Source organism: Mandrillus leucophaeus, unplaced genomic scaffold (genome assembly GCF_000951045.1).
Source record: "Mandrillus leucophaeus isolate KB7577 unplaced genomic scaffold, Mleu.le_1.0 Scaffold467, whole genome shotgun sequence".
NCBI classification, from domain to species: domain Eukaryota; kingdom Metazoa; phylum Chordata; class Mammalia; order Primates; family Cercopithecidae; genus Mandrillus; species Mandrillus leucophaeus.
In genome coordinates, this window is record NW_012104998.1 from 881,902 (window position 1) to 893,334 (window position 11,433).

Below are 11,433 nucleotides of genomic sequence, written 5' to 3' on the forward strand. Positions count from 1 at the left end.
ACTTTGGGAGGCTGAGGTGGGTGGATCACGAGGTCAGGAGTTTGAGACCAGCCTGACCAACATGGTGAAACCCCGTCTCTACTGAAAATACAAAAATTAGCTGGGTGTGGTGGCGCACACCTGTAATCCCAGCTACTCAGGAGGCTGAAGCAGGAGAATCACTTGAACCTGGGAGGTGGAGGTTGCAGCGAGCTGAGATCGCGCCACTGCACTCCAGCCTGGGTAACAGAGTGGGACTCCACCTAAAAATAAAAAAAAATTATTGCAAAATGATATATGAGTAATGCTAATTTAAAAAATTTAAACAGGGCTGAATGCGGCGGCTCACGCCTCTAATCCCAGCACTATGGGAGGCTGAGGTGGTGAATTGCTTGAGGCCAGGAGTTCGAGACCAGCTTGGCCAACATGGTGAAACTCCATCTCTACTAAAAATACAAATTTAGCCAGGCATAGTGGTATGTACCTGTAGTCCCAGCTACCTGGGAGGCTGAGGCACAAGAATTGCTGGAACCAGGAAGGCAGAAGTTGCAGTGAGCTAAGATCATGCCACTGCATGCCAGCCTGGGCAACAGAGTGAGATTCTGTCTCAGGAAAGTAAATACATAAATAAAAATAAAAATTCAAACAGGCTGGGCATGGTGGCTCATTCCTGTAATCCTAACACTTTGGGAGGCCAGAGTGGGAAGATCGCTTGAGCCCAGGAGGTTGAGACCATCCTGGGCAACATAGTGAGACCCCATCTCTACCCCCACAAAAAAAAATTGGTGATTGTCCTAGTGTGCATCTGTAGTCCCATCTACTCAGGAGGCTGAGGCAAGACAGAATGCTTGATCCTAGGTGATTGTACCACTGCCCTCTAGTCTGGACAACAGAGTGAGACTCTCTCAAAAAAGAAAAAAAAATTCAAACAATATAGAATTATTTAGAATCACAAAAAAAGTTTTCCTTTTCCTTCCTTCCCAGTCACCCCCCCTTTCTCCATAGGGAATATCTTTTTACAGTATGTATATAAATACATACATTTTTGTGATTATTACAATTAATGCACATGGGATTGTGTAATCATTGATTTGTGTTTTTCCTACCCATTATGCCTTAAGAATCTTTCTATAATATAGATCTCTTGCATTTTAAAAGAGAGTGGATAGGGCTGGGTGTGGTAGCTTACACCTGTAATCCCAGCACTTCGGGAGGCTGAGGTGGGTGGATCACAAGGTCAAGAGTTTGAGACCAGCCTGGCCAACATGGGGAAACCCATCTGTATTAAGAATATAAAAATTAGCCGAGCATGGACGGGCGTGGTGGCTTATGCCTGTAATCCCAGCACTTTGGGAGGCTGAGGTGGGCAGATCACCTGAGGTCGGGAGTTCAAGACCTGCCCAACATGGAGAAACCCCGTCTCTACTAAAAATACAAAATTAGCCGGGTGTGGTGGCACATGCCTGTAATCCCAGCTACTAGGGAGGCTGAGGCAGGAGAATTCTTGAACCTGGGAGGCGGAGGTTGTGGTGAGCTGAGATCGCGCCATTGCACTCCAGCCTGGGCAGCAAGAGCGAAACTCTGTCTCAAAAAATAAATAAAAAATAAAAAAATAAAAAAAATAGCCGAGTGTGGTGGGCTACTCGGAAGGCTGAGGCAGGAGAATCGCTTGAACCTGGAAGGTGGAAGTTGCAGTGAGCTGAGATCCAGCCACTGTACTCCAACATGGGCGACAGAGTGAGAGTCTGTCTCCAAAAAAAAAAAAAAAGAGTGGATAGAATTTTTGAAAATAAGTAAATGCACATATTAAGGAATTCCAGCAGAACAGAAGAGCACTGAATAGAATGGTTCCCCAGTTATCCCGCCTGCCTGTTACCTTGAGTTTTGTATGACTTTCCAGAAATCTGTGCTTCTGTAGGTACCTTTTATTTTCTTTTTCTTTTTTTTAAAACACAAATGAGCTCATCGTATAGTTTCAAGAAAATACAGGATAGATAAAACTGAAAATAGGTATTTTTCTATTAACATTAATGGAAATGTTAATTAAGAACTTTATACTTTTTAATGACTGATTTTTCATTATGTGAAGTACTAGTTTATTTAGCTTTTCTCTTGTTAGCTGCTTAAAGTTTTCAGTTTTTCACTGAAAAACAGATGGAACTCAAAGTCTAGTTTTGACTGATGTGCCTTTAAATTGCAAAATATACATATTTAGTTTAAATATACTTTTTCTTATGTTTGTATTAGTGTTATAAGTTGACCAGTTACCAAACCCTTGAGTTCTGTGAGTCTACATAAAATTTTGCATTAAAGGCACAAAAATAACCTGATAATGCTATCAGTTTTTAATGTAAAATTTGTGAAATGATAGGTAATGGGTTTTTGTTTTTGTTTTTGTTTTTTAATCAGTGACTTTTTTGAACGAACCATTCTGTGCAACAGCCTTGTGTGGAGTTGTGCTGTGACGGGTAGACCTGGACTGACGTATCAGGAAGCACTTGAGTCAGAAAAAAAAGCAAGACAGAATCTTCAGAGTTTTCCAGAACCACTAATTATTCCAGTTTTATACTTGACCAGCCTTACCCATCGTTCACGCTTACATGAAATTTGTGATGATATCTTTGCATATGTCAAAGATCGATACTTTGTTGAAGAAACTGTGGAAGTCATTAGGAACAATGGTGCAAGGTAAAGTACTTTTAATTTTTCCTCTTGGTAAGTTTATATTCACATTGCTCAAATTCAAAACACACAAAATGATAACCTAAGAAATCTTCCCTTTTACTATGCTCCAGCTATCCTGTTAACCCACAGATAGCCCTGGTGTTAGCTGTTTCTTGTATATCTTTCCAAAGCTAATTTATACATATGCCACCAAAAACATATACATGCATACGTCTGTATGTATATATATAATATGTCTTATGTAACAGATATGTATGCACAAATTCCTTCTCTTTTTAATGCAAAAGAACATGTATACTCTAGATCCCTTTTCACTAAAAAGATCTTGAAGGTTAGTCTACTGTTACATAAGCCGCCTTCCTTCTCTTTAATTTACTGTATAATAAAGTTCCATTATATGGAAGTTCCACCTTTAAGAGTAGAACTCTTTAGCTAATGGTATCTACTGTGTCCTCATTATGTCATCTAATAGTTTAAATATGCCAGTATTTATTGATTGGTTTTAGTATCTTATTTAACAAAACCAGGATTGAGTTTTATATACTCCACTAAGTTCTCTTTCTTTCATACTTTCTCACACTGCTTTATTGAGCTATAACTCACATACAATACACTTCTCCTTTCTATAGTATACAAATGCAGTGTTAGTGCTTTTTCTTTTTACCGAGCTCTTCAGAAATAAAGTAGATTTTTATATGAACATTGAAAATGACATAATCTATGGCAATAAATTAAAAATTATCAGTGTTTTCCTGAAGTCTTAAGCTTTGTGATTGACTAGTCGCTGACATTTATAATAATAAACTTTATATGCATTAAAACCTTTTGTAGCCTCTTGACTTTTAGGATATTAACTGTTTTGGATGCCCTGAATACAAATTTTTTTTTCTGGATTTGAAACTTTAGAAGCCAAAAGTTATTTATGTTGTTACTATTATCTTATTTGGAGAATCATTATAAGTTTATATGTAATGTTAGAATTAATGTCTTAACAAATTAATATAATCCATTTTAATTGTTAGGTGCTACCCTACTTGAATCTTACAAAGCCAAGCAACCAAATGTGTTTATATTAAGAACTAACTTATTTGGGTTTGATTTTTGGGAAGTAATTAAGTCCTTTTTTTTTTTTTTTGAGACGGAGTTTTGCTCTTGTTGCCCAGGCTGGAGTGCAATGGCAAGATCTCGGTTCACTGTAACCTCTGCCTCCCGGGTTCAAGTGATTCTTATGCCTCAGCCTCCTGAGTAGCTGGGATTACAGGCACCTACCACCACACCCAGCTAATTTTTGTATTTTTAGTAGAGACGGAACTTTATCAGGCTGGTCTTAAACTCTTGACCTCAGGTGATCCACCTGCCTCGGCCTCCCAAAGTGCTGGGATTACAGATGTAAGCCATTGCACCTGGCCTAAGGCTTAATTTCTTAATATATTGGCTATTCTTTTTGTTGTTGTTTGAGACAAGGTCTGGCTCTATGGTGGTGGTGGTGGTTGTTGTTTTTAAACTTTTGGTGTAGATGAGGTCTGGCTCTGTTGCCCAGGCTAGAGTGCCATGGCTCCATCTCAGCTCACTACAACTTCTACCTCCTAGGCTCAAGCCATCCTCCTACTTCAGCCTCCTGAGTAGCTGGGACTATGGGTGCATTCCACCATGTCCAACTAATTTTTGTATTTTTTGTAGAGATGGGTTTTCACTGTGTTGCCCCAGCAGCTCTCAAACTCAGGAACTCAAGTAATCCACCTGCCTTGGCCTCCCAAAGTGCTGGGATTACAGGCTGAGCTACTGAGCCTCACCTATATTGGCCATTCGTAATTGGCGATTGTGCCTGAAGTTTTCCTCCCTTAAGTACAACATTCTGAATGTACTGTTTTTTTTAAAAAAAGTATGGAACTCTTGTTCTAATACATTTAAATAATTAAGCATAGAATTGGGTTAATTTGAAATGTGCTTGTAAGAACAAGAGAACAGTACTTTAGTTATTTTTATCTAAAAACTAAGAATGGTTACAGTTATTAGATCCACTCCTTAGGTCCTTTGTTCCCATGATCACTTAGATTATAAGTACCATAGGTTGGGGCTTTTGGGGAGGGTGGAGTTTGTGGAACTTGAGACTAGAGACTCCCCAATTCCTCAACTCCTCCAAAGACTAGAGACAGCGGGCCGGGCGCGGTGGCTCAAGCCTGTAATCCCAGCGCTTTGGGAGGCCGAGACGGGCGGATCACGAGGTCGGGAGATCGAGACCATCCTGGCTAACACGGTGAAACCCCGTCTCTACTAAAAAAACCAAAAAACTAGCCGGGCGACGTGGCGGGCGCCTGTAGTCCCAGCTACTCGGGAGGCTGAGGCAGGAGAATGGCATAAACCCGGGAGGCGGAGCTTGCAGTGAGCTGAGATCCGGCCACTGCACTCCAGCCTGGGCAGCAGAGCGAGACTCCGTCTCAAAAAAAAAAAAAAAAAAAGACTAGAGACAGCACTAATTAAGAGTTCATATGTACATTTTACTAATATATCCTTAAGGTTGGCATCTTTTACATAGCTATTTTGTCTTCTCTGTAACTTGCTGTGAGCACTATTGACAAGGGAGTAATAGGTAAGGTAAGAATAGTAAAAACAAAATACTAAGAGGTGGCATATGAAAAAGGAGATTAATTGGGGATGATGAATTATAGAGAAATCATGATTTAAAGGAGGCTCAGTTAAGAGTTAAGTAGAAAAGGGGACTCAAGATGCCAGTGGATAATCTAGTAAGTTTTTTAGCTAAGTAATTAAATTTTTTCAACCAATAGCAGGAAATCATCAGGAAAAGTATTTAGAAATAACTGAAAACTTCTTTCCCTTTTAAGATTAAGTTATACTGTTGTTTTTCTGTGGATTTTTTTTTTTTTTTTTTACAGGTTCTGGCTCTGTTGGACAGACTGGAGTGTAGTGGTACAATCAGAACTCACTGCAGCCTCAATCTGTCAGGCTCAGGCAATCATCCTGCCCCAGCCTCCTGAATAGCTGGGACTATAGGCATGTGCGACGACACCTGGCTGATTTATTTATTTTTTTAACTTTTAGTATAGATGAGGTCTGGCTGTGTTGCTCAGGCTGCTCTCAAACTCCTGAGCTCAAACAGTAATTCCACCTTGGCTTCCCAAAGTGCTAGGGTTATAGATGTGAGCCACTGCACCTGGCCTTTTCTGTGGATCTTATAAATCAACTACACTGTCCTATGAAGTGTGAAATAACAACATAATTTACCTTTTAAAGGGATGTACCTATACCAATCTTGCTGCTATACGATAGTCGTATATTTGAGTTCCTTTTTTATACCAGACACTGATTTAGGTGCTATGGATTAATGGCTCCCCAACTCACAAAGCCAAACATACTTGCTGCTTCTCAAATATGCCAGGCATGATCCTGCCTCAGGGCCTTTGCATTACTCTTCTCTTTGCCTGGAATTTTTTTCCCCAGATATCAACATGGTGAGTTCTTTTACTTCATGTCTTCTTACATATCACTTTCATTGAAGCCTTCTGTCCTATGTGAAATTTAGCATTTTCTTGCCCCAACTTTTATTTATTTTATTCTAAAATGTATTTATTTTTTGCCTCCCCACCCTTGCTCCAACTTTTAAAACATTTTTATTAAAAAATTTTTAAATTGTGGACCAGGTGTAGTGGCTCAAGCCTGTAATCCCAGCACTTTGGGAGGCTGAGGCAGGTGGATCACCCGAGGTCAGGAGTTCAAGACCAGCCTGGCCAACGTGGCAAAACCCCATCTCTACAAAAAATATAAAAATTAGCTGGGTGTTTTGTCTTCTCTGTAACTTGCCGTGAGCACTATTGACAAGGGAGTAGTCAATGGTCAACTATAGGCATGCACCTGTAATTCCAGCCACTCAGGAGGCTGAGGCAGAATTGCTTGAACCCAGGAGGTGGAGGTTGCAGTGAACCGAGATCACACCACTGCACTGCAGTCTGGGCAACAAAGCGAGAGTCTGTCTCAAAAAAAAAAAAAAATTTTTTTTTTTTAGTTGTGGAAAAATACACTTAACATAAAATTAGTCATCTTAACCATTTTTAAGAATACAGTTCAGTCCTCGCCCCAACATTTTATATTTATCTTCCTTGCTTTGTTTTTTGTTCACCTTGGCACTATATTTTCTTTATTTTGTTTGTTGGTGGTTTCCTCCAGCAGAATGTAAGCTCCATGAGCTCAGGAATTTTTGTTCACTGTATTGCTAGCACTTAAAATGGCATACAGTATGTGAGCAGAGCAGGTATTTGTTGAAGTATAAATAATGCAAAACAAATTTCAAATAGAAGTGCTTTGAAGGCAGTGGTATGGTAGAGAGTAGAGGAGGAAGTGGTTGGCACTTGAGCTAGGGTGGTCAGAGAATGTTGCTGTGGAGGAAGTGACATTAACGCAGAACAGAATGAAGGAGAAGGAACCAAACATGTCAAGAACTCTCTAGACAGAGGGAAAGGCCTGAAGTGGAAATAATTTAAAATAATGCTCTGACTGCTGTTTGGTGAAATGATTGAAAGGAGGTCAAGCATGGAAATCCAGGAACCAGTTTGGAGGCTACTACAACAGGCTTTCTAGTGCAGATAAGAACTTTGAATCAGATGGCAGCAGTACAAATGGAGAAAATTGGATGGATTCAGGATATTTTGGATGGAGAACTAACACATTTTATTAATGGATGGGATGGATGCTGGGTTGGGCAGGGGAATGTGTGGGGAAAGGAGAAATCATGGATGATGAAATCATGGATGATCTCAATTTTTTGCCTTTAGTAGATGATGGTAAAATGGAGAAACTTAGCTCATGCCTATAGTCTCAACTACTTGGGAGACTGAGTCAGGAGGATCAGTTGAGCCCAGGAATGCAAGGTTACAGTGAGCCAACTACATGATCATGCCAACTACACCCCAGCTTGAGTGACAGAGCGAGACCCTGTCTCTAAAATGAAGAAAAGGCCAGGCGCACGGTGGCTCATGCCTGTAATCCCAGCACTTTGGGAGGCCGAAGCGGGCAGATCATAAGGTTAGGAGATGGAGACCACCCTGGCTAACATGGTGAAACCCCATCTCTACTAAAAATACAAAAAATTAGCTGGGCGTAGTGGCGGGCACCTATAGCCCCAGCTACTCAGGAGGCTGAGGCAGGAGAATGGTGTGACCCTGGGAGGTGGAGCTTGCTGTGAGCTGAGATCGCGCCACTGCACTCCAGCCTGGGCAACAGAGCGAGACTCTGTCTCAAAAAAAAAAAAAAAAAAAAGCGGGAAGCCCAAGGAAGTAATGTATCAGTTTAGCCATCTTTGCACTCAAATCAGGCCCCGTTATTTTCTGATTACTCTGATTTTGTGTTTCATGGACATGTTTATGTTACTCATAAGTGACTTTTTTTTTTTTTCTTTTTGTGACGGAGTTTTGTTCTCATTGCCCAGGGTAGAGTGCAATGGTGCAGTCTCGGCTCCCTGCAACCTCTGCCTTTGGAGTTCAAGCGATTCTCCTGCCTCAGCCTCCCGAGTAGCTGGGATTACAGGTGACCGCCACCACACCCAGCTAATTTTTGTATTTTTTAGTAGAGACGGGGTTTCACTATGTTGACCAGGCTGGTGTTGGACTCCTGACCTCAGGTGATCCACCCATCCCAGTGCTGGAATTACAGGATTACCGTGCCCGGCCTCATAAGTGCCTCTTACAGGCTAGATACTGGGCTAGGTATATCGGGGTTTTGGAAAGAATTAAGATGCTCCAAGAAGCCTATGCAACATAGTGAGACCCTGTCTCTACAAAAATTAAAAAAAAAAAAGAAAGAAAAAGCCAGGCATGGTGGCATGTGCCTGTAGTCCTAGCTACGCAGGAGGCTGAAGCAGGAGGATCACTTTAGCCCAGGAATTCTAGGCTGCAGCGAGTTATGATTGTGCCACTGTGCTGCAGCCTGGGTGACAGTAAGATCTGGTCTCTAAAAAAATAAAAATAAAAATAAATACATTTAAAAAAAAAAGATGCTCTTGAGTTCAGTTAGGAGAGAGACAAACATGCGGACTTGCTAAATATTAAAGTTATGAATAAGGTAACTCAAGAGCATCGAAATTCAGTGTGGCATTGAGGCTAGGCCTAGCTTCCCCACACTCACCTAACACTGAATAAGTCTTTTAACCTTTGCCACATTGGATGGTATCTCAGTGTTTAGCTTGCTTGTTCCAGTCCTTTGCTCATTTTTCTTTTGGCTTGTTTGTTATCAGTATATTTGTGGGAGATTTATATTAAATACTAGGCATATTAAGCTCTTTGTTATACTGCTAAAGTATGTTTCTGTTTCATTTTTTGTTCTTTTTCTTAAGTGTGCAATAAGGGTAAAAAACCTTTACTTATTTATTTATTTATTTATTTATTTTTTGAGATAGTTTCTCACTCCTATCACTCAGGCTGGAGTGCAGTGGCGTGATCACGGTTGATCTCCTGGGCTTGGGTGATCCTCCCACCTTAGCCTCCTGAGTAACTGGGACCACAGATGTGTGCCACCACGCCCAGCTACCTTTTTATTTTTCTGTATTTTGTAGTGATAGGGTTTTGCTGTGTTGCCCAGGCTGGTCTCGAACTCCTGGGCTTAAGCAGTCTGCTAGCCTTGGTTTTCCAAAATGTTGGGATTACAGGTGTGAACCACTATGCCTGGCCTAAGACCTTTTAAATATATGTAACAAATAATTAAGAAATAAAGAATAAAAATACAGTAAACATCCATGCATTCTCCACATGTGTTAAAAACTTAAGACAAATTAAATTTAACAGAACTTAATTGACCAAAAAACGATTTGCAAATCAGGCAGCCCCCTGAACCAGAAATAGGTTCAGAGTGACTCTGGTGCTGCTGTGTGGTTGAAGAGGATTTATGAACAGAGAAAGGAAAGAGACATACAGAAAATGGAAGTGAGGTACAGAAATAGCCAGATAGCAATTGGTTGCAGCTTGTTGTTTGCCTTATTTGAACACGGTTTGAACAGTTTGCTCCCTGTGAGTGGTTGAAGTATGGCTGCTGTGACTTAGCTACTTGTTACAAGAGTCGGTTATAGGTTATAGTCTGTTTAAACACCCAGTTAGATTATAGTTAACCATATACAGAGAAACTTTTAGGCTGAACTTAAAATATATAGGGAAGCAGCATTAGGCTAAACTTAACACTTGGTATTGTTATTATTATTATTTGAGACATAGTTTCACTTTGTCGCCCAGGCTGGAGTGCAGTGGCGCAATCTCAGCTCACTGCAACCTCCACTTACTGGGTTTGAGCGATACTTGTGCCGCAGCCTCTTGAGTAGCTGCAATTACAGGCCCACACCACCAAGCCCGGCTAATTTTGTATTATTAGTAGAGATGGGGTTTTGCCATCTTGGCAGGGCTAGTCTCGAACTCCTGACCTAAGGTGATCCGCCAACCTCAGCCTCCCAAAGTGCTGGGATTATAGGCATGAGCCACTGTGCCTAGCCATACTTGGTTTTAATAGGATACCTTTATCTCTGCTTTTTGTTTATAGTTTGAGAAAAGTTTTATGGGAGGCAGGTAGTGATAGTGAAGGGCAGACTTTGGAGTTAGACTTTGTTGGACAAATGATATCCTTTTGAGTTATTGCAAGATTAAAATGAAAATGTATATATATGTATGTGTGTATTGTACACATTTTGAATTGCTGTAGAATATGGTAGCATTTTATTGGGGGAATAATACTGCTGTTGACTTGAGGCTTATATGGTAGTTAATTTTTTTTTCTTTTGACTAATTTTCTATTGAAAATTAAATTTTATAATTAAACTTCAAAGATGACTTGTAATTTTAACATTTTATCTTATTTTATTTTATTTTATTTTTTATTTACTTTATTTTGTTTTATTTTATTTTATTTTATTTTAATTTCGAGATGGAGTCTCGCTCTGTCACCCAGGCTGGAGTGCAGTGGCGCGACCTCGGCTCACTGCAACCTCTGCCTCCCGGGTTCAAGCAAATTTCACGCCTTAGCCTCTTGAGTAGCTGGGATTACAAGCGCCTACCACCACGACCAGCTAATTTTTGTATTTTTTAGAGAGACAGGGATTTGCCATGTTGGCCAGGCTGGTCTCCAACTCCCGACCTCAAGTGATCCATCCGCCTTGGCCTCCCAAAGTTCTGGGATTACAGTTGTGAGCCACCACGCCCAGCCACAATTTTAACTTTAGATCCTGAGTTCCTCATCATATATCCTTATCTCTCTCTATCCTTTTCACTTAAATTTCAGTTAAAATAACTTTAAGATATAAACTTGCCTAAAATGACTAGATTTCCTTTGGTTTGAATTGTGCCTTCACCACATACTTACTACCTGTATAACTTTTTGGCAAGTTATTTAACATCACTTATCTCCTAGATTTCCAGTAAAAGGCATGCAGAATTATAGAGAAATGAGATAGAGACCATTCTTTTGTTAAATTAGTTGGTATAGATACTCAGATCTGCTTGCTTCAGTATTCTTTTCTTATTGTTTCATTTACTTTTAACTATCTCTGTTTGTCTTTTGTCTTTGAGATGGGGTTTTGCTCTGTCACCCAGGCTGGAGTGCAGTGGCACAATCTTGGCTCACTGCAATCTCCGCCTCCTGGGTTCACGCCATTCTCTTGCCTCAGCCTCCCGAATAGCTGGGACTACAGGCGCCCGCCACCACGCCCGACTAATTTTTTGTATTTTTAGTAGAGACAGGGTTTCACCATGTTAGCCAGGATGGTCTCGATCTCCTGACCTT

The 11,433-nt window shown here is 40.5% G+C and overlaps 1 protein-coding gene across 1 annotated transcript in view; it reads left to right on the plus strand.

Annotated features, from left to right (window-relative positions):
• Positions 1-11,433, plus strand: part of BAZ1A (bromodomain adjacent to zinc finger domain, 1A) — a 144,291-nt gene that overhangs the window by 22,115 nt on the left and 110,743 nt on the right. Inside the window, 1 exon segment of the mRNA XM_011995056.1 lies at positions 2,389-2,667. Coding sequence (XP_011850446.1) covers positions 2,389-2,667 — 279 coding nt within the window.